Source organism: Chanodichthys erythropterus, chromosome 3, assembly GCF_024489055.1.
Source record: "Chanodichthys erythropterus isolate Z2021 chromosome 3, ASM2448905v1, whole genome shotgun sequence".
Lineage (NCBI taxonomy): Eukaryota > Metazoa > Chordata > Actinopteri > Cypriniformes > Xenocyprididae > Chanodichthys > Chanodichthys erythropterus.
The window spans coordinates 53,453,930-53,467,393 of record NC_090223.1 but is presented as its reverse complement, the minus strand read 5'-3'; the positions used below and the strand labels follow the sequence as shown (position 1 = coordinate 53,467,393).

Sequence of the window (13,464 nt, the reverse complement as noted above, 5' to 3'; positions counted from 1 at the left end):
TTGATGAAGAGTACAAGGTGTCGCCCAGATCTTAATCCAATTGAGCATCTGTGGGATGTGCTGGACCAACAAGTTTGATCCATGGTGGCTCCACTTCGCAACCTACAGGACTTGAAGGGTCTGCTGCTAAAATCTTGGTGCCAGATACTGTACCTTCAGGGCTCTTGAAGAGTTTATGCCTTGGTGGGTCGGCACTGTTTTCACAGCAAGCGGAGGACCAACAGCATATTGGGTAGGTAGTCTCATGATTGAGATGATTGAGCTTAATCAGATTTACCACTTTACCATCTTATGATTTCTTACCAGCTAACCAAAAGTATAGCAGAATATAATAAAAAAAACTGCAAAAGAAATTATGAACATGCATTTTATTTATATTCTTTAAACAATGAAACATTGTTAATGTCAAACAATAATGATTACATGAAATAATCCAAATGATTAAATGAAAACGCTTCATTTATTTTTAAAATGATCATAAACTGACATTGAACATTAAATGTAGATTAATCATGATTTTATTTGATTGAATTTAATAAACAGGGCCAAACTAAAACAGTGGCAGAAAATGACCTGATGTCAACAGTGTGCAGTCAGATATACTCTGGACGCACTACAAATCTAAAACTGTAGTCATCAGGACAGGGGTTAGGTAGGCCCATGTTGCTGTTGGTTGGAATCACTGCCATGTCGTTTTTGAAGTCTTGGACATGAAAGACATTGTTTTGATTCTTACAGCTGAGAATTAACCTGTTGCTGAAGCGAATGGTGTTAGTGTATCTGTTCTGATTACCATATCCATAAAGCCTTGCAACAGGAAAAGAATCACATGAAAGACCATAGTTAGAGCATTCCTGAACAGTAAGAAAAACCTGTGCTTGCCACTGGACCATCTGCTCTTTGTAAAGAGCACTAGGGTGTGCAGGAGTGGAGAAGGTTTGGATTCTGTTATTTTGGCCATAGTTGTAGTGATAGTACTGGTAATTGATGGTTGTGTCATTGATAAATACACTAAACCCATCAGCAGTGTAGATTCTGGGTAAATAATCATTACTCATGTTATCCATTTTACTCCTGATCTTAGAGAAAGGAAGAGCATTGAACTGAAAACCTCTGAGCAGACCATTTAGGTACAGTTTCTCATGATTCTGATGGAGAACACTTGAGGAAAACTGTATTTCATACAGCTTGTCCACTGGGATCAAGAGGAAGCGGATGTGATTCAGGAGGCTGGCCTGTTGTTCTGAACTAATTTCATCACCTTTGTCTTGGATCCATCTCTCCAGACCTTCAAGAAGTAAAGCTTCATCCTTCACAACCAGGTCTGAGCGCTGCAGCAGAGCGTCCATCATGTGAAAGGAGATGGTGCTCCACACCGGAGAGCTTATGAGGAACTCACAGTTCCAGGAAAGATACTGAAGGACATTCTCCTGCAGAACAAGGTCACCTGTGCGGACACCATACTTGTACATGGATACCTGTGTCCGGAAGGTGTTGTCTTCAGGAATGAGTGAAGTGAAGACCCTGCCAACATCCTCCATAAGCTTCTTCACTCCAAAGATAAATGCCAGCTGATGGAGACATTGAGCCGATGTGATGGAAACGTCAATTTGACGTGTGTACAAATACCTGGGCAAAAACAGATGTTATAGTTTCAATGTTGATTGATTATGTCAATCAACCCCTTCATGACAATGGTGCTCCCTGCTGGAAGTGGCCTCTTTCAGCAGGATCATGTATCCTGCCACACATGGTCTGAGACAGTGGTTCTCAAACCTGTCCTGGGGACCCCCCACCACTGCACATTTTGCATGCCATCCTCATCTAACACACCTGATTCAAGTCATCAGCTAATTAGTAGAGACTGCAAGAGTTGAATCAGGTGTGTTAGATGAGGGAGACATGCAGTGGTGGGGGGTCCCCAGGACAGGTTCACTGGTTTGATGAAGAGTACAAGGTGTCGCCCAGATCTTAATCCAATTGAGCATCTGTGGGATGTGCTGGACCAACAAGTTTGATCCATGGTGGCTCCACTTCGCAACCTACAGGACTTGAAGGGTCTGCTGCTAAAATCTTGGTGCCAGATACTGTACCTTCAGGGCTCTTGAAGAGTTTATGCCTTGGTGGGTCGGCACTGTTTTCACAGCAAGCGGAGGACCAACAGCATATTGGGTAGGTAGTCTCATGATTGAGATGATTGAGCTTAATCAGATTTACCACTTTACCATCTTATGATTTCTTACCAGCTAACCAAAAGTATAGCAGAATATAATAAAAAAAAAACTGCAAAAGAAATTATGAACATGCATTTTATTTATATTCTTTAAACAATGAAACATTGTTAATGTCAAACAATAATGATTACATGAAATAATCCAAATGATTAAATGAAAACGCTTCATTTATTTTTAAAATGATCATAAACTGACATTGAACATTAAATGTAGATTAATCATGATTTTATTTGATTGAATTTAATAAACAGGGCCAAACTAAAACAGTGGCAGAAAATGACCTGATGTCAACAGTGTGCAGTCAGATATACTCTGGACGCACTACAAATCTAAAACTGTAGTCATCAGGACAGGGGTTAGGTAGGCCCATGTTGCTGTTGGTTGGAATCACTGCCATGTCGTTTTTGAAGTCTTGGACATGAAAGACATTGTTTTGATTCTTACAGCTGAGAATTAACCTGTTGCTGAAGCGAATGGTGTTAGTGTATCTGTTCTGATTACCATATCCATAAAGCCTTGCAACAGGAAAAGAATCACATGAAAGACCATAGTTAGAGCATTCCTGAACAGTAAGAAAAACCTGTGCTTGCCACTGGACCATCTGCTCTTTGTAAAGAGCACTAGGGTGTGCAGGAGTGGAGAAGGTTTGGATTCTGTTATTTTGGCCATAGTTGTAGTGATAGTACTGGTAATTGATGGTTGTGTCATTGATAAATACACTAAACCCATCAGCAGTGTAGATTCTGGGTAAATAATCATTACTCATGTTATCCATTTTACTCCTGATCTTAGAGAAAGGAAGAGCATTGAACTGAAAACCTCTGAGCAGACCATTTAGGTACAGTTTCTCATGATTCTGATGGAGAACACTTGAGGAAAACTGTATTTCATACAGCTTGTCCACTGGGATCAAGAGGAAGCGGATGTGATTCAGGAGGCTGGCCTGTTGTTCTGAACTAATTTCATCACCTTTGTCTTGGATCCATCTCTCCAGACCTTCAAGAAGTAAAGCTTCATCCTTCACAACCAGGTCTGAGCGCTGCAGCAGAGCGTCCATCATGTGAAAGGAGATGGTGCTCCACACCGGAGAGCTTATGAGGAACTCACAGTTCCAGGAAAGATACTGAAGGACATTCTCCTGCAGAACAAGGTCACCTGTGCGGACACCATACTTGTACATGGATACCTGTGTCCGGAAGGTGTTGTCTTCAGGAATGAGTGAAGTGAAGACCCTGCCAACATCCTCCATAAGCTTCTTCACTCCAAAGATAAATGCCAGCTGATGGAGACATTGAGCCGATGTGATGGAAACGTCAATTTGACGTGTGTACAAATACCTGGGCAAAAACAGATGTTATAGTTTCAATGTTGATTGATTATGTCAATGAGACATAAATTTGCAATGTCTCATTCCCTTATTTCAGTAATCAGATATGTTTCCTTTTGATTTCAGTTCACTCGACATTGCACCAGTAGCAGATGCTATGGGGAACATAAAGAATCCTGCAGTGTTACAGCAGAGGTCTTATCCCATGCCTAAGTGGATTTTTGACCATACAAGTGCTTCACAGTACGGGAAGACACATGAAGAAGCTCAGTGATATGTTTGCCAATATGAGTATGTTTGCACAACCACCAACATACAGTACACATTAATAGTTAATTAAGGTAAGAAATCATGGCATTGTCAGCATCATGACACTATACAGCAGTAACTATTAACAGACCTCACTGAACATTGCAGTTGCAGGGTACACACCAAGCCAAGATAGTCAAGGCGGTGGCAACTTCACTGCATACGTCACAGCAGTGTAGCCAGCAAATAGTTGAACACTACTCCTAGCTCCTGTGCCCATGAACCCAATAAAGCAGTGGTGCACTGACACTGTCTCACACAGTTTTGGTTATAAGCCTGTGTAAGGCAAACATTCTTGCCAGTCAGTTGAACAAGGTGGTAACAGCTATGAAGAGGATAGGGCAGCAGGCAGATGTTCATCCTCTTGCACAGACAGAACCTGCGATGCAAGTGATATTATGTCCAGATTGTAAAATCTGGCAAAAATATTGGGTTAAGCCCATCCTGCTGACAGACAAATGTATAGACATGCTATTCTCAGTAAACCACACTCTTGGTGAAGTGGGCTCTAACCCCAATAGGACATTTCAAACCTCTGTTTGGAAACAGGCAGTGCAACCACAGAAACAAAGAGATGAGTGCCTTTTAACCTTTTCTGGGTTTAAGAGTAACTCTGCAGTCACCTGGTCCACATTGAATGAAGGACACATCAGTTGACAGTGCTTGAATATCCCATACTCGCTTTACAGAAGCAAGCATGAGTAAGAGTGCTGTTTTAAGAGAGAGCACTCTTAGATCACCTGATTGCTGTGACTCAAACAGGAGGCTAGTCATAGCTTTTAAGACCAATGTGAGATTCCAAGCTGGAAGCGTGGAAGGCGAAAGAGGGTTCAGTCTTATCGCGCACTTCAGAAATGAATCACCAGGTTACTCTTGCTGACTGATCGATTATCAAATGACTGTGAAAAGCTGCTATAACAGCCAAGTATATAGTGTAGAGGGCGCAGGGCAACCGTCAGCAGCCATAGCACCCTGTATCCCAAGACTGGTTGCCCACTGAACCTAAGCAGGGTTGAGTCCAGTCAGTACCTTGATGGGAAACCTCCTGGAAAAAAATTAGTTGCTGCTGGAAAAGGTGTTAGTGAGGTCAGCAGGTGGTGCTCACTCAATGGTCTCTGTGGGTCCTAATGCCCAGTAGTGATGAGAACACTTTACTGTAAATAGGCCAATCCTTTGGATGTGACGTTAAACCGAGGTGGTCAGTTTAACGTCTCAACCGTGTTTCTCTGTTGTCATTAAAAATCCAGTGGCAATTCTCTTCAAAGAGTAGGTGTGTAACCCCGGCACTGACAAATGGTGTCAGTTGTACAGTGACTGCCATCACATCATCCAGGTGAATGCTGCATACTGGTGGCGGGTGAGGATAGACCCCTGATATGATTGTAAAGTGCTTTGGTTGTACAACAGTACATAATAAAAGCACTATATATAATGCCTTAATTTCATCCTTCCTTCCCAAGCAATCTTGAAAAGCACATAGTAGAAGAAGCTCTTGCCTCAGTGATAGTGTCTAGCACACATTGGGGAAGTGCATCCCCAATGCATCCTACTCTGCTGAGTAGCCAGAATTGCAGATTCAACAAATACGGGCTGGGATTAAGTCCCCTGCCTGAGAGGACTGTGTCATAGAATTGAGCAATTTAGCTGGATAGACCTGCAAAAGCGCCATGGTATTGAGGGCAAATGCTGCTTGTCCTGCTGCAGCATAGGCTTTCCTGGTGATGTAATCAGTGGTACAGCAGGGCTTTTTCTGGTGCGCTGCTGCACAATTCTTCCACCCCAAAGCTGCAGGGGGGTTGGCAACAGTCAGCGGAGGAGAGTTGTTCCTGCAGCAAGGTGCAAGCTTAATAAAGGGCTTGCTAGGACTAGAGAAAATCACTAGGAGAAATCTCCCAGTGGACCTCTGTGGAAAATGGGCTGTGTTTCTAATGAGTAGCCTCACGAGTGTGGCCCTACTGAAGAAACCACTCATCCAAGAGGCTGTGAGAAAGCTTGGCAGAAGATGACCACTCTAACCCGTTTCACTGTGACATGCAGAAGGGTTCTCCCGCAGGACTGTGACACCTGTCCTCTTGCTCTAATGCTGCTCTAGAGATTGCATCATCAATTGGCAGGCTCCAGAGGAGGGGCAGTAACTAGCCGTTGCAAACATCACCGGGGAGGCTTGTTCGAGAGGCTGAGAGGCATGTGGACACTGAGTCGGCATGAGCTCACCACTTGACTCTCCATCTGTGGATCATAGTAGCTTCTCCCTCCATGGCTCAGAGATGGTAGCCGAGGACTCTCACAGCACACTATGGAGGTGAGATCATCTTGGATTAAGGCCAACCAAAGGTGGAAAGTCTTGATGCTCATTTCATCACAGTGAGGCCTCCTGAAGGGCTATCTCTGCATGGGCATGAAGAAGACGCAGCTGTTTTGCACACCTAGGAGATCCATCAGGCCCATGCAGCATTACTTGAATGCCATCTTGAGGATATCCTGCAGATGTGCATGGGAATGGAGCTGTGAATTGTCCTCTGATGAGGCACTCATCAACGGCAAGGTGAGGTTGTGTAGGCTTCTTACAAGACAGAGCACTGTCTCAAAGAGAAAGATTCTGAAGCAATGATGATCTGCACCACTTTATCCTATTCATTGTACTGACACAACAGGCCACTAATTCACCACTAAATCACCATTCCAGAGAATCACACTGAATAAACTGAGAAAAAAGCATAGTCTTCAGAAAGTTACCTGAGAAAAGCAGAGACATGAGGATGGCACATCTGGCTGACGTCCATTGTGAGGTTTCTGGACTCATTTGTTATGTTTAGTTCTGGATAAATCATGAGGATCATACTGTGCACACAAAAAGTTAATTCTGCCTCTTCAGAGAGGTCTCGTACATTAATGCTGAAATCACAACCATCTCCACTGTCAAACAAAAGACCAAGATCATCAGACAAACTCAGACTGTTATCCACAGAGAACTGACGATTGCCGGTTATGTTTGTTCCTGCAAAGAAAGTGCAATAAAACAGATTAAAATGTTCCTAAAGTTCCTCAATCAGATAAAAAGCCATGGTTAAAGCATGAAAAAACAAAACAAAACGAAACAATCGGTTTCTGAGTTTTAGCCAAAAATGTAGGCTACACTTCCTTTTTATAGCAGCACCTTGTGGCCAGTTGCAAAGATGGAGGGGACAAACTCATTCAGTTTTCAGATATTGGACAACTATTTATTTATTTTTTTAATGACAGTGTTTGAATATTTGCCTATATCCATGCTTTTATTGAAGAAATGTAATAATAACAATAAATCTGAACTAAAACAAGTGAAATAGACAGTATCACAAGGCTAAATGAATGAGCAAGAGTTGTAATTTCTGTATGATCCAGCAGATGTCTTACCAGTCTCACAGCTCACTCCTGCATCCTCTTTATGTGTGCAGTCAGTAACACCCCAGCCTTTGAAGCAGCATTCAGACAATAAGCTCTCTGAGCCTTTACAGTTCATGTCATCCAGCCAGATTGGACCAGAACCTCAAAAGTGTAATAGAACAAATATAAGACTATTGTTGTTATCACAATGTGTAACGATCAAATTCTCTGACACACTTCGCACCATACCTTCACCATAATGTCCTCCAGGCATAACTGATATCGCTCCAGGGAAACCCATCTGACGACACACCACTTGTGCTTCCTCCAGTTCCCATCCGTCATCACAAACTGTACCCCACTGTCCATCATGGTAGATCTCCACACGACCAGATGAAGGCAGATCTCCGACAAGCCTCACTCTGCCCTCCCGCTTAGGCTTTGACTGCTCATCTGCTGCAAGGAATGAACTTGTTTATATAGATAGTTTGTGAAAATTTGCTCAGAAAGCCAACAACACACTAAACTAAGCAATTTGTAAAATTATGAGGATTTTATAAAACAGAAAGATCAGATTAGCAGCTTTGCATACCCTACATTTATAGGAAATACATTCTTATATTTTTAAATACATGTATTTTTGTGTAATATTTTTATAGAACAGACAAATACTTACGATATAGTGCAGGTCATATTGTTATTCAAATTTAAAGAAGTGGTATGTTCAGATACTAACCAAACAGATTCCAACGCTGTGCTGACACATGTAAAAACAGTAAAGTCCATACAAGATACATGATCAATCGCTTGCTGGAAACTCTTTAAAACAGCAAATTAGGATGAACACAATTCAAGAACGTTCTTACGGAAAGACTAACAAATCCTCTTGTCTCTCATCTAAATATCTAGTAAATCAGGTCAAGCACTGTAAGAGGTATCACTTACATGTTCTACCACTGTCCAATCAAATTTGAGGACTACCTTAAGTTTCACTTCATGAGAAAATAAAACCTGGTATGCTTGAGAAACTGCAGTGTGCTTGTTCAAACAAAACCCATGAGTAGCTTTAGGTTTACAACAAAAACAGTTCAGACAATGCAAAGAACAGGTTCTCAAGTCATTTCTGAGCATGTGTAAATAAAACGTCTATGTTTTATACAATGCTTTTGCATTGTATTCATATCCTCGAGAGCATTCAGATCCTGGGTGTTGGCATTCCAGTGACTTCTGTGATTAGACCTGGCTTTGAACCAGACTTGAGCACAACACAGTTGAAACATAGCATTAACTTTTGCTGCAGAAAAAAAGATTTATTTCAAGTTTGCATTTATGGCCACATATATTATCAAATGAGGCTTTTGCTTGCAGATAACTAAACAATTTGGGGTTGGAACAGAAATTAAAGAGTTACAATACTTTTGTTACGGTATGCTGGTTGAGAGACGAGGCAGATACGGATTTCCACAAATATGTACTCTTTACTTCAATAAACAAAGGCAGGAACACCAACATACATATGTACACAACAAAGAACCGACAAGGAGTGAATGGAGTGAGTGCAATATAAAGGGTGTGTTAATGAGAGAGTCCAGGTGCAGGTGATCCGTGATGATGGGGAGATGACGAGGGAAGTGAGTGCAGGTGTGGAGAACAGGAGGATACTGGGAAATGGAGTCCAGGGGAACAAGGGATCTGTAACAGTACCTCCCCCTCCCGGTAGGCGCGTCCTCGCGCCGTAGATGTAACAACCGGGAGGGGGGTGGGCGCCCTGGAGACCTCAAGCCGGAGCAGGGGGAAGAGCAGACTGGAGTGGAGGTCTCCAGGGCGGGCTCAAAAGCCATGGCGGGTCAGGGGCCGAAGGCAGCCATGGCGGGTCAGGGGCCGAAGGCAGCCATGGAGGGTCAGGGGCCGAAGGCGACCATGGCGGGTCAGGTGCGGCGGGCAGCCATGGCGGGTCAGGTGCAGCGGGCAGACATGCAGCGGGCAGACATGGCGGGTCAGGTGCAGCGGGCAGACATGGCGGGTCAGGTGCAGCGGGCCGCCATGGTGGGTCAGGAGCTGTAGTCCTCACGCCGTCAAGCCCAGTCGGCGCAGAAGGACCGGCGGGAGATGGCGGAACGAAAGGCTCTGCCGACCGAAGCGCAGCCGGGACTCCAGAAGGCCGCAGTGGAAGCAGTAGGACAGCCAACAAAAAGAACACCGGGGGGAGTGAGGAAGCCAACTGAAACTGAGGGACGGAGTGACGGAGCGGAGACGGAGGAGTGTAGTCCAGAGGGAAGGGCAGGCTGACGAGTGCACAAGGTGTGAGTGGAGGCAGGATGGATACTGGTGACGCTGGTGGACTGGTGGGTAACGGTGGAGCAGAGGGAGGTTGGAGCCGGGGTGTAGGTAATCGCCCAGAGGTCCGAGGTGGAGATCTGGGCGAGGGGGCTTGAGGTGGAGGTTCAGTACAAACACAAATGGATGGAGGTGGGAGAGGGAGGCAGGGAGGGTAAACAGTCTTAGGGCTGTATGTTGTTTCAACCACAAAGTTCATAATAGGGGCTGGCTCGGCGGCGGCTGGAGCTGAGGGCTCGGCGGCGGCGGCTGGAGCTGAGGTCTCGGCGGCGGCTGAGACTGGAGCTGAGGTCTCGGCGGCGGCTGAGACTGGAGCTGAGGTCTCGGCGGCGGCTGAGACTGGAGCTGAGGTCTCGGCGGCGGCTGAGACTGGAGCTGAGGTCTCGGCGGCGGCTGAGACTGGAGATGCTGCTTGCTCGGCGGCTGAGACTGGCGCTGCTGCTTGCTCGGCGGCTGAGACTGGCGCTGCTGCTTGCTCGGCGGAGACTGGCGCTGCTGCTTGCTCGGCGGAGACTGGCGCTGCTGCTTGCTCGGCGGAGACTGGCGCTGCTGCTTGCTCGGCGGAGACTGGCGCTGCTGCTTGCTCGGCGGAGACTGGCGCTGCTGCTTGCTCGGCGGAGACTGGCGCTGCTGCTTGCTCGGCGGAGACTGGCGCTGCTGCTTGCTCGGCGGAGACTGGCGCTGCTGCTTGCTCGGCGGAGACTGGCGCTGCTGCTTGCTCGGCGGAGACTGCCGCTGCTGCTTGCTCGGCGGAGACTGCCGCTGCTGCTTGCTCGGCGGAGACTGCCGCTGCTGCTTGCTCGGCGGAGACTGCCGCTGCTGCTTGCTCGGCGGAGACTGCCGCTGCTGCTTGCTCGGCGGAGACTGCCGCTGCTGCTTGCTCGGCGGAGACTGCCGCTGCTGCTTGCTCGGCGGAGACTGCCGCTGCTGCTTGCTCGGCGGAGACTGCCGCTGCTGCTTGCTCGGCGGAGACTGCCGCTGCTGCTTGCTCGGCGGAGACTGGCGCTGCTGCTTGCTCGGCGGAGACTGGCGCTGCTGCTTGCTCGGCGGAGACTGGCGCTGCTGCTTGCTCGGCGGAGACTGGCGCTGCTGCGTGCTCGGCGGAGACTGGCGCTGCTGCTTGCTCGGCGGAGACTGGCGCTGCTGCTTGCTCGGCGGAGACTGGCGCTGCTGCTTGCTCGGCGGAGACTGGCGCTGCTGCTTGCTCGGCGGAGACTGCCGCTGCTGCTTGCTCGGCGGAGACTGCCGCTGCTGCTTGCTCGGCGGAGACTGCCGCTGCTGCTTGCTCGGCGGAGACTGCCGCTGCTGCTTGCTCGGCGGAGACTGCCGCTGCTGCTTGCTCGGCGGCTGAGACTGGCGCTGCTGCTTGCTCGGCGGCTGAGACTGGCGCTGCTGCTTGCTCGGCGGAGACTGGCGCTGCTGCTTGCTCGGCGGAGACTGGCGCTGCTGCTTGCTCGGCGGAGACTGGCGCTGCTGCTTGCTCGGCGGAGACTGGCGCTGCTGCTTGCTCGGCGGAGACTGGCGCTGCTGCTTGCTCGGCGGAGACTGGCGCTGCTGCTTGCTCGGCGGAGACTGGCGCTGCTGCTTGCTCGGCGGAGACTGGCGCTGCTGCTTGCTCGGCGGAGACTGGCGCTGCTGCTTGCTCGGCGGAGACTGCCGCTGCTGCTTGCTCGGCGGAGACTGCCGCTGCTGCTTGCTCGGCGGAGACTGCCGCTGCTGCTTGCTCGGCGGAGACTGCCGCTGCTGCTTGCTCGGCGGAGACTGCCGCTGCTGCTTGCTCGGCGGAGACTGCCGCTGCTGCTTGCTCGGCGGAGACTGCCGCTGCTGCTTGCTCGGCGGAGACTGCCGAACTGCTGCTTGCTCCGCGGAGACTGCCGCTGCTGCTTGCTCGGCGGAGACTGCCGCTGCTGCTTGCTCGGCGGAGACTGCCGCTGCTGCTTGCTCGGCGGAGACTGCCGCTGCTGCTTGCTCGGCGGAGACTGCCGCTGCTGCTTGCTCGGCGGAGACTGCCGCTGCTGCTTGCTCGGCGGAGACTGCCGCTGCTGCTTGCTCGGCGGAGACTGCCGCTGCTGCTTGCTCGGCGGAGACTGCCGCTGCTGCTTGCTCGGCGGAGACTGGCGCTGCTTGCTCGGCGGAGACTGGCGCTGCTGCTTGCTCGGCGGAGACTGGCGCTGCTGCGTGCTCGGCGGAGACTGGCGCTGCTGCTTGCTCGGCGGAGACTGGCGCTGCTTGCTCGGCGGAGACTGGCGCTGCTTGGCTCGGAGGAGACTGGAGAACTTGGCTCGGAGGAGACTGGAGAACTTGGCTCGGAGGAGACTGGAGAACTTGGCTCGGAGGAGACTGGAGAACTTGGCTCGGAGGAGACTGGAGAACTTGGCTCGGAGGAGACTGGAGAACTTGGCTCGGAGGAGACTGGAGAACTTGGCTCGGAGGAGACTGGAGAACTTGGCTCGGAGGAGACTGGAGAACTTGGCTCGGAGGAGACTGGAGAACTTGGCTCGGAGGAGACTGGAGAACTTGGCTCGGAGGAGACTGGAGAACTTGGCTCGGAGGAGACTGGAGAACTTGGCTCGGAGGAGACTGGAGAACTTGGCTCGGAGGAGACTGGAGAACTTGGCTCGGAGGAGACTGGAGAACTTGGCTCGGAGGAGACTGGAGAACTTGGCTCGGCGGAGACTGGAGAACTTGGCTCGGCGGAGACTGGAGAACTTGGCTCGGCGGAGACTGGAGAACTTGGCTCGGCGGAGACTGGAGAACTTGGCTCGGCGGAGACTGGAGAACTTGGCTCGGCGGAGACTGGAGAACTTGGCTCGGCGGAGACTGGAGAACTTGGCTCGGCGGAGACTGGAGAACTTGGCTCGGCGGAGACTGGAGAACTTGGCTCGGCGGAGACTGGAGAACTTGGCTCGGCGGAGACTGGAGAACTTGGCTCGGCGGAGACTGGAGAACTTGGCTCGGCGGAGACTGGAGAACTTGGCTCGGCGGAGACTGGAGAACTTGGCTCGGCGGAGACTGGAGAACTTGGCTCGGCGGAGACTGGAGAACTTGGCTCGGCGGAGACTGGAGATCTTGGCTCGGCGGAGACTGGAGAACTTGGCTCGGCGGAGACTGGAGAACTTGGCTCGGCGGAGACTGGAGAACTTGGCTCGGCGGAGACTGGAGAACTTGGCTCGGCGGAGACTGGAGAACTTGGCTCGGCGGAGACTGGAGAACTTGGCTCGGCGGAGACTGGAGAACTTGGCTCGGCGGAGACTGGAGAACTTGGCTCGGCGGAGACTGGAGAACTTGGCTCGGCGGAGACTGGAGAACTTGGCTCGGCGGAGACTGGAGAACTTGGCTCGGCGGAGACTGGGGTTGAGGGCCATTTCATCCCCTCAAATACAATTAAAATCCCCACAGGCACTGGAGCTGGCTCTGTGGGGACTGGAGCTGGCTCTGGAGATACTGGAGCGGGCTCTGGAGACACTGGAGCGGGCTCTGGAGACACTGGAGCGGGCTCTGGAGATACTGGGGCCGCTTTCTTCCTCCTCCTCCGCTTACTGGGCCCAGTAGCGGAATATGGGTCCAGCCTGGGGCAGGCAGGGAGTTCGCTGGAGGGGTATGCGGAGGAAGCCGGAGGTTGACTGACTGGCCCGGCCAACCGTGTTTCTGGATGGACCGGACGACAACACTGATCCTGAACCTCTTCCACTAAGAATTTGGAGCCATTCAACCACAAAATTAAATTGATAGTATCGCTTAAGGAGAAACAAAAAACAGGTTCATCAAAACGGATAGTGTCGTCATCCAATCCATCCAAAAACAGGGAGATCAACTGAGCGTCGGGCCAGTTAGTCAAGTAAGCAAGCTCAACGAACTCCTCCACATACCTCTCCAGCGAACGTCCTACCTGCA

At 49.8% G+C, this 13,464-nt stretch overlaps 2 protein-coding genes across 3 annotated transcripts; both read right to left on the bottom strand.

Annotated features, from left to right (window-relative positions):
- Positions 1–593: 593 nt before the first annotated feature.
- On the bottom strand, positions 594–2,228 carry LOC137004901 (galectin-3-binding protein A-like). Its single transcript, XM_067365597.1, has 2 exons — positions 2,218–2,228; positions 594–1,629 (listed from the first exon to the last, which is right to left on the bottom strand). The coding sequence occupies exons 1-2, from the start codon at positions 2,226–2,228 to the stop codon at positions 594–596; spliced, it is 1,047 nt and encodes a 348-aa protein (XP_067221698.1).
- Positions 2,229–2,535: 307 nt separating this feature from the next.
- Positions 2,536–8,109, bottom strand: LOC137013527 (galectin-3-binding protein A-like). Of its 2 annotated transcripts, none has more exons than XM_067377332.1 (5): positions 7,970–8,109; positions 7,483–7,689; positions 7,264–7,395; positions 6,607–6,868; positions 2,536–3,571 (listed from the first exon to the last, which is right to left on the bottom strand). In XM_067377332.1, exons 1-5 carry the CDS (start codon positions 8,028–8,030, stop codon positions 2,536–2,538), a joined length of 1,698 nt encoding a protein of 565 aa, XP_067233433.1. In that variant the 5' UTR covers positions 8,031–8,109. The 2 variants fall into 2 exon arrangements, with proteins under 2 accessions (XP_067233433.1, XP_067233442.1); XM_067377341.1 differs by having other exon boundaries at positions 7,483–7,686.
- Between the last annotated feature and the right edge of the window lie 5,355 nt (positions 8,110–13,464).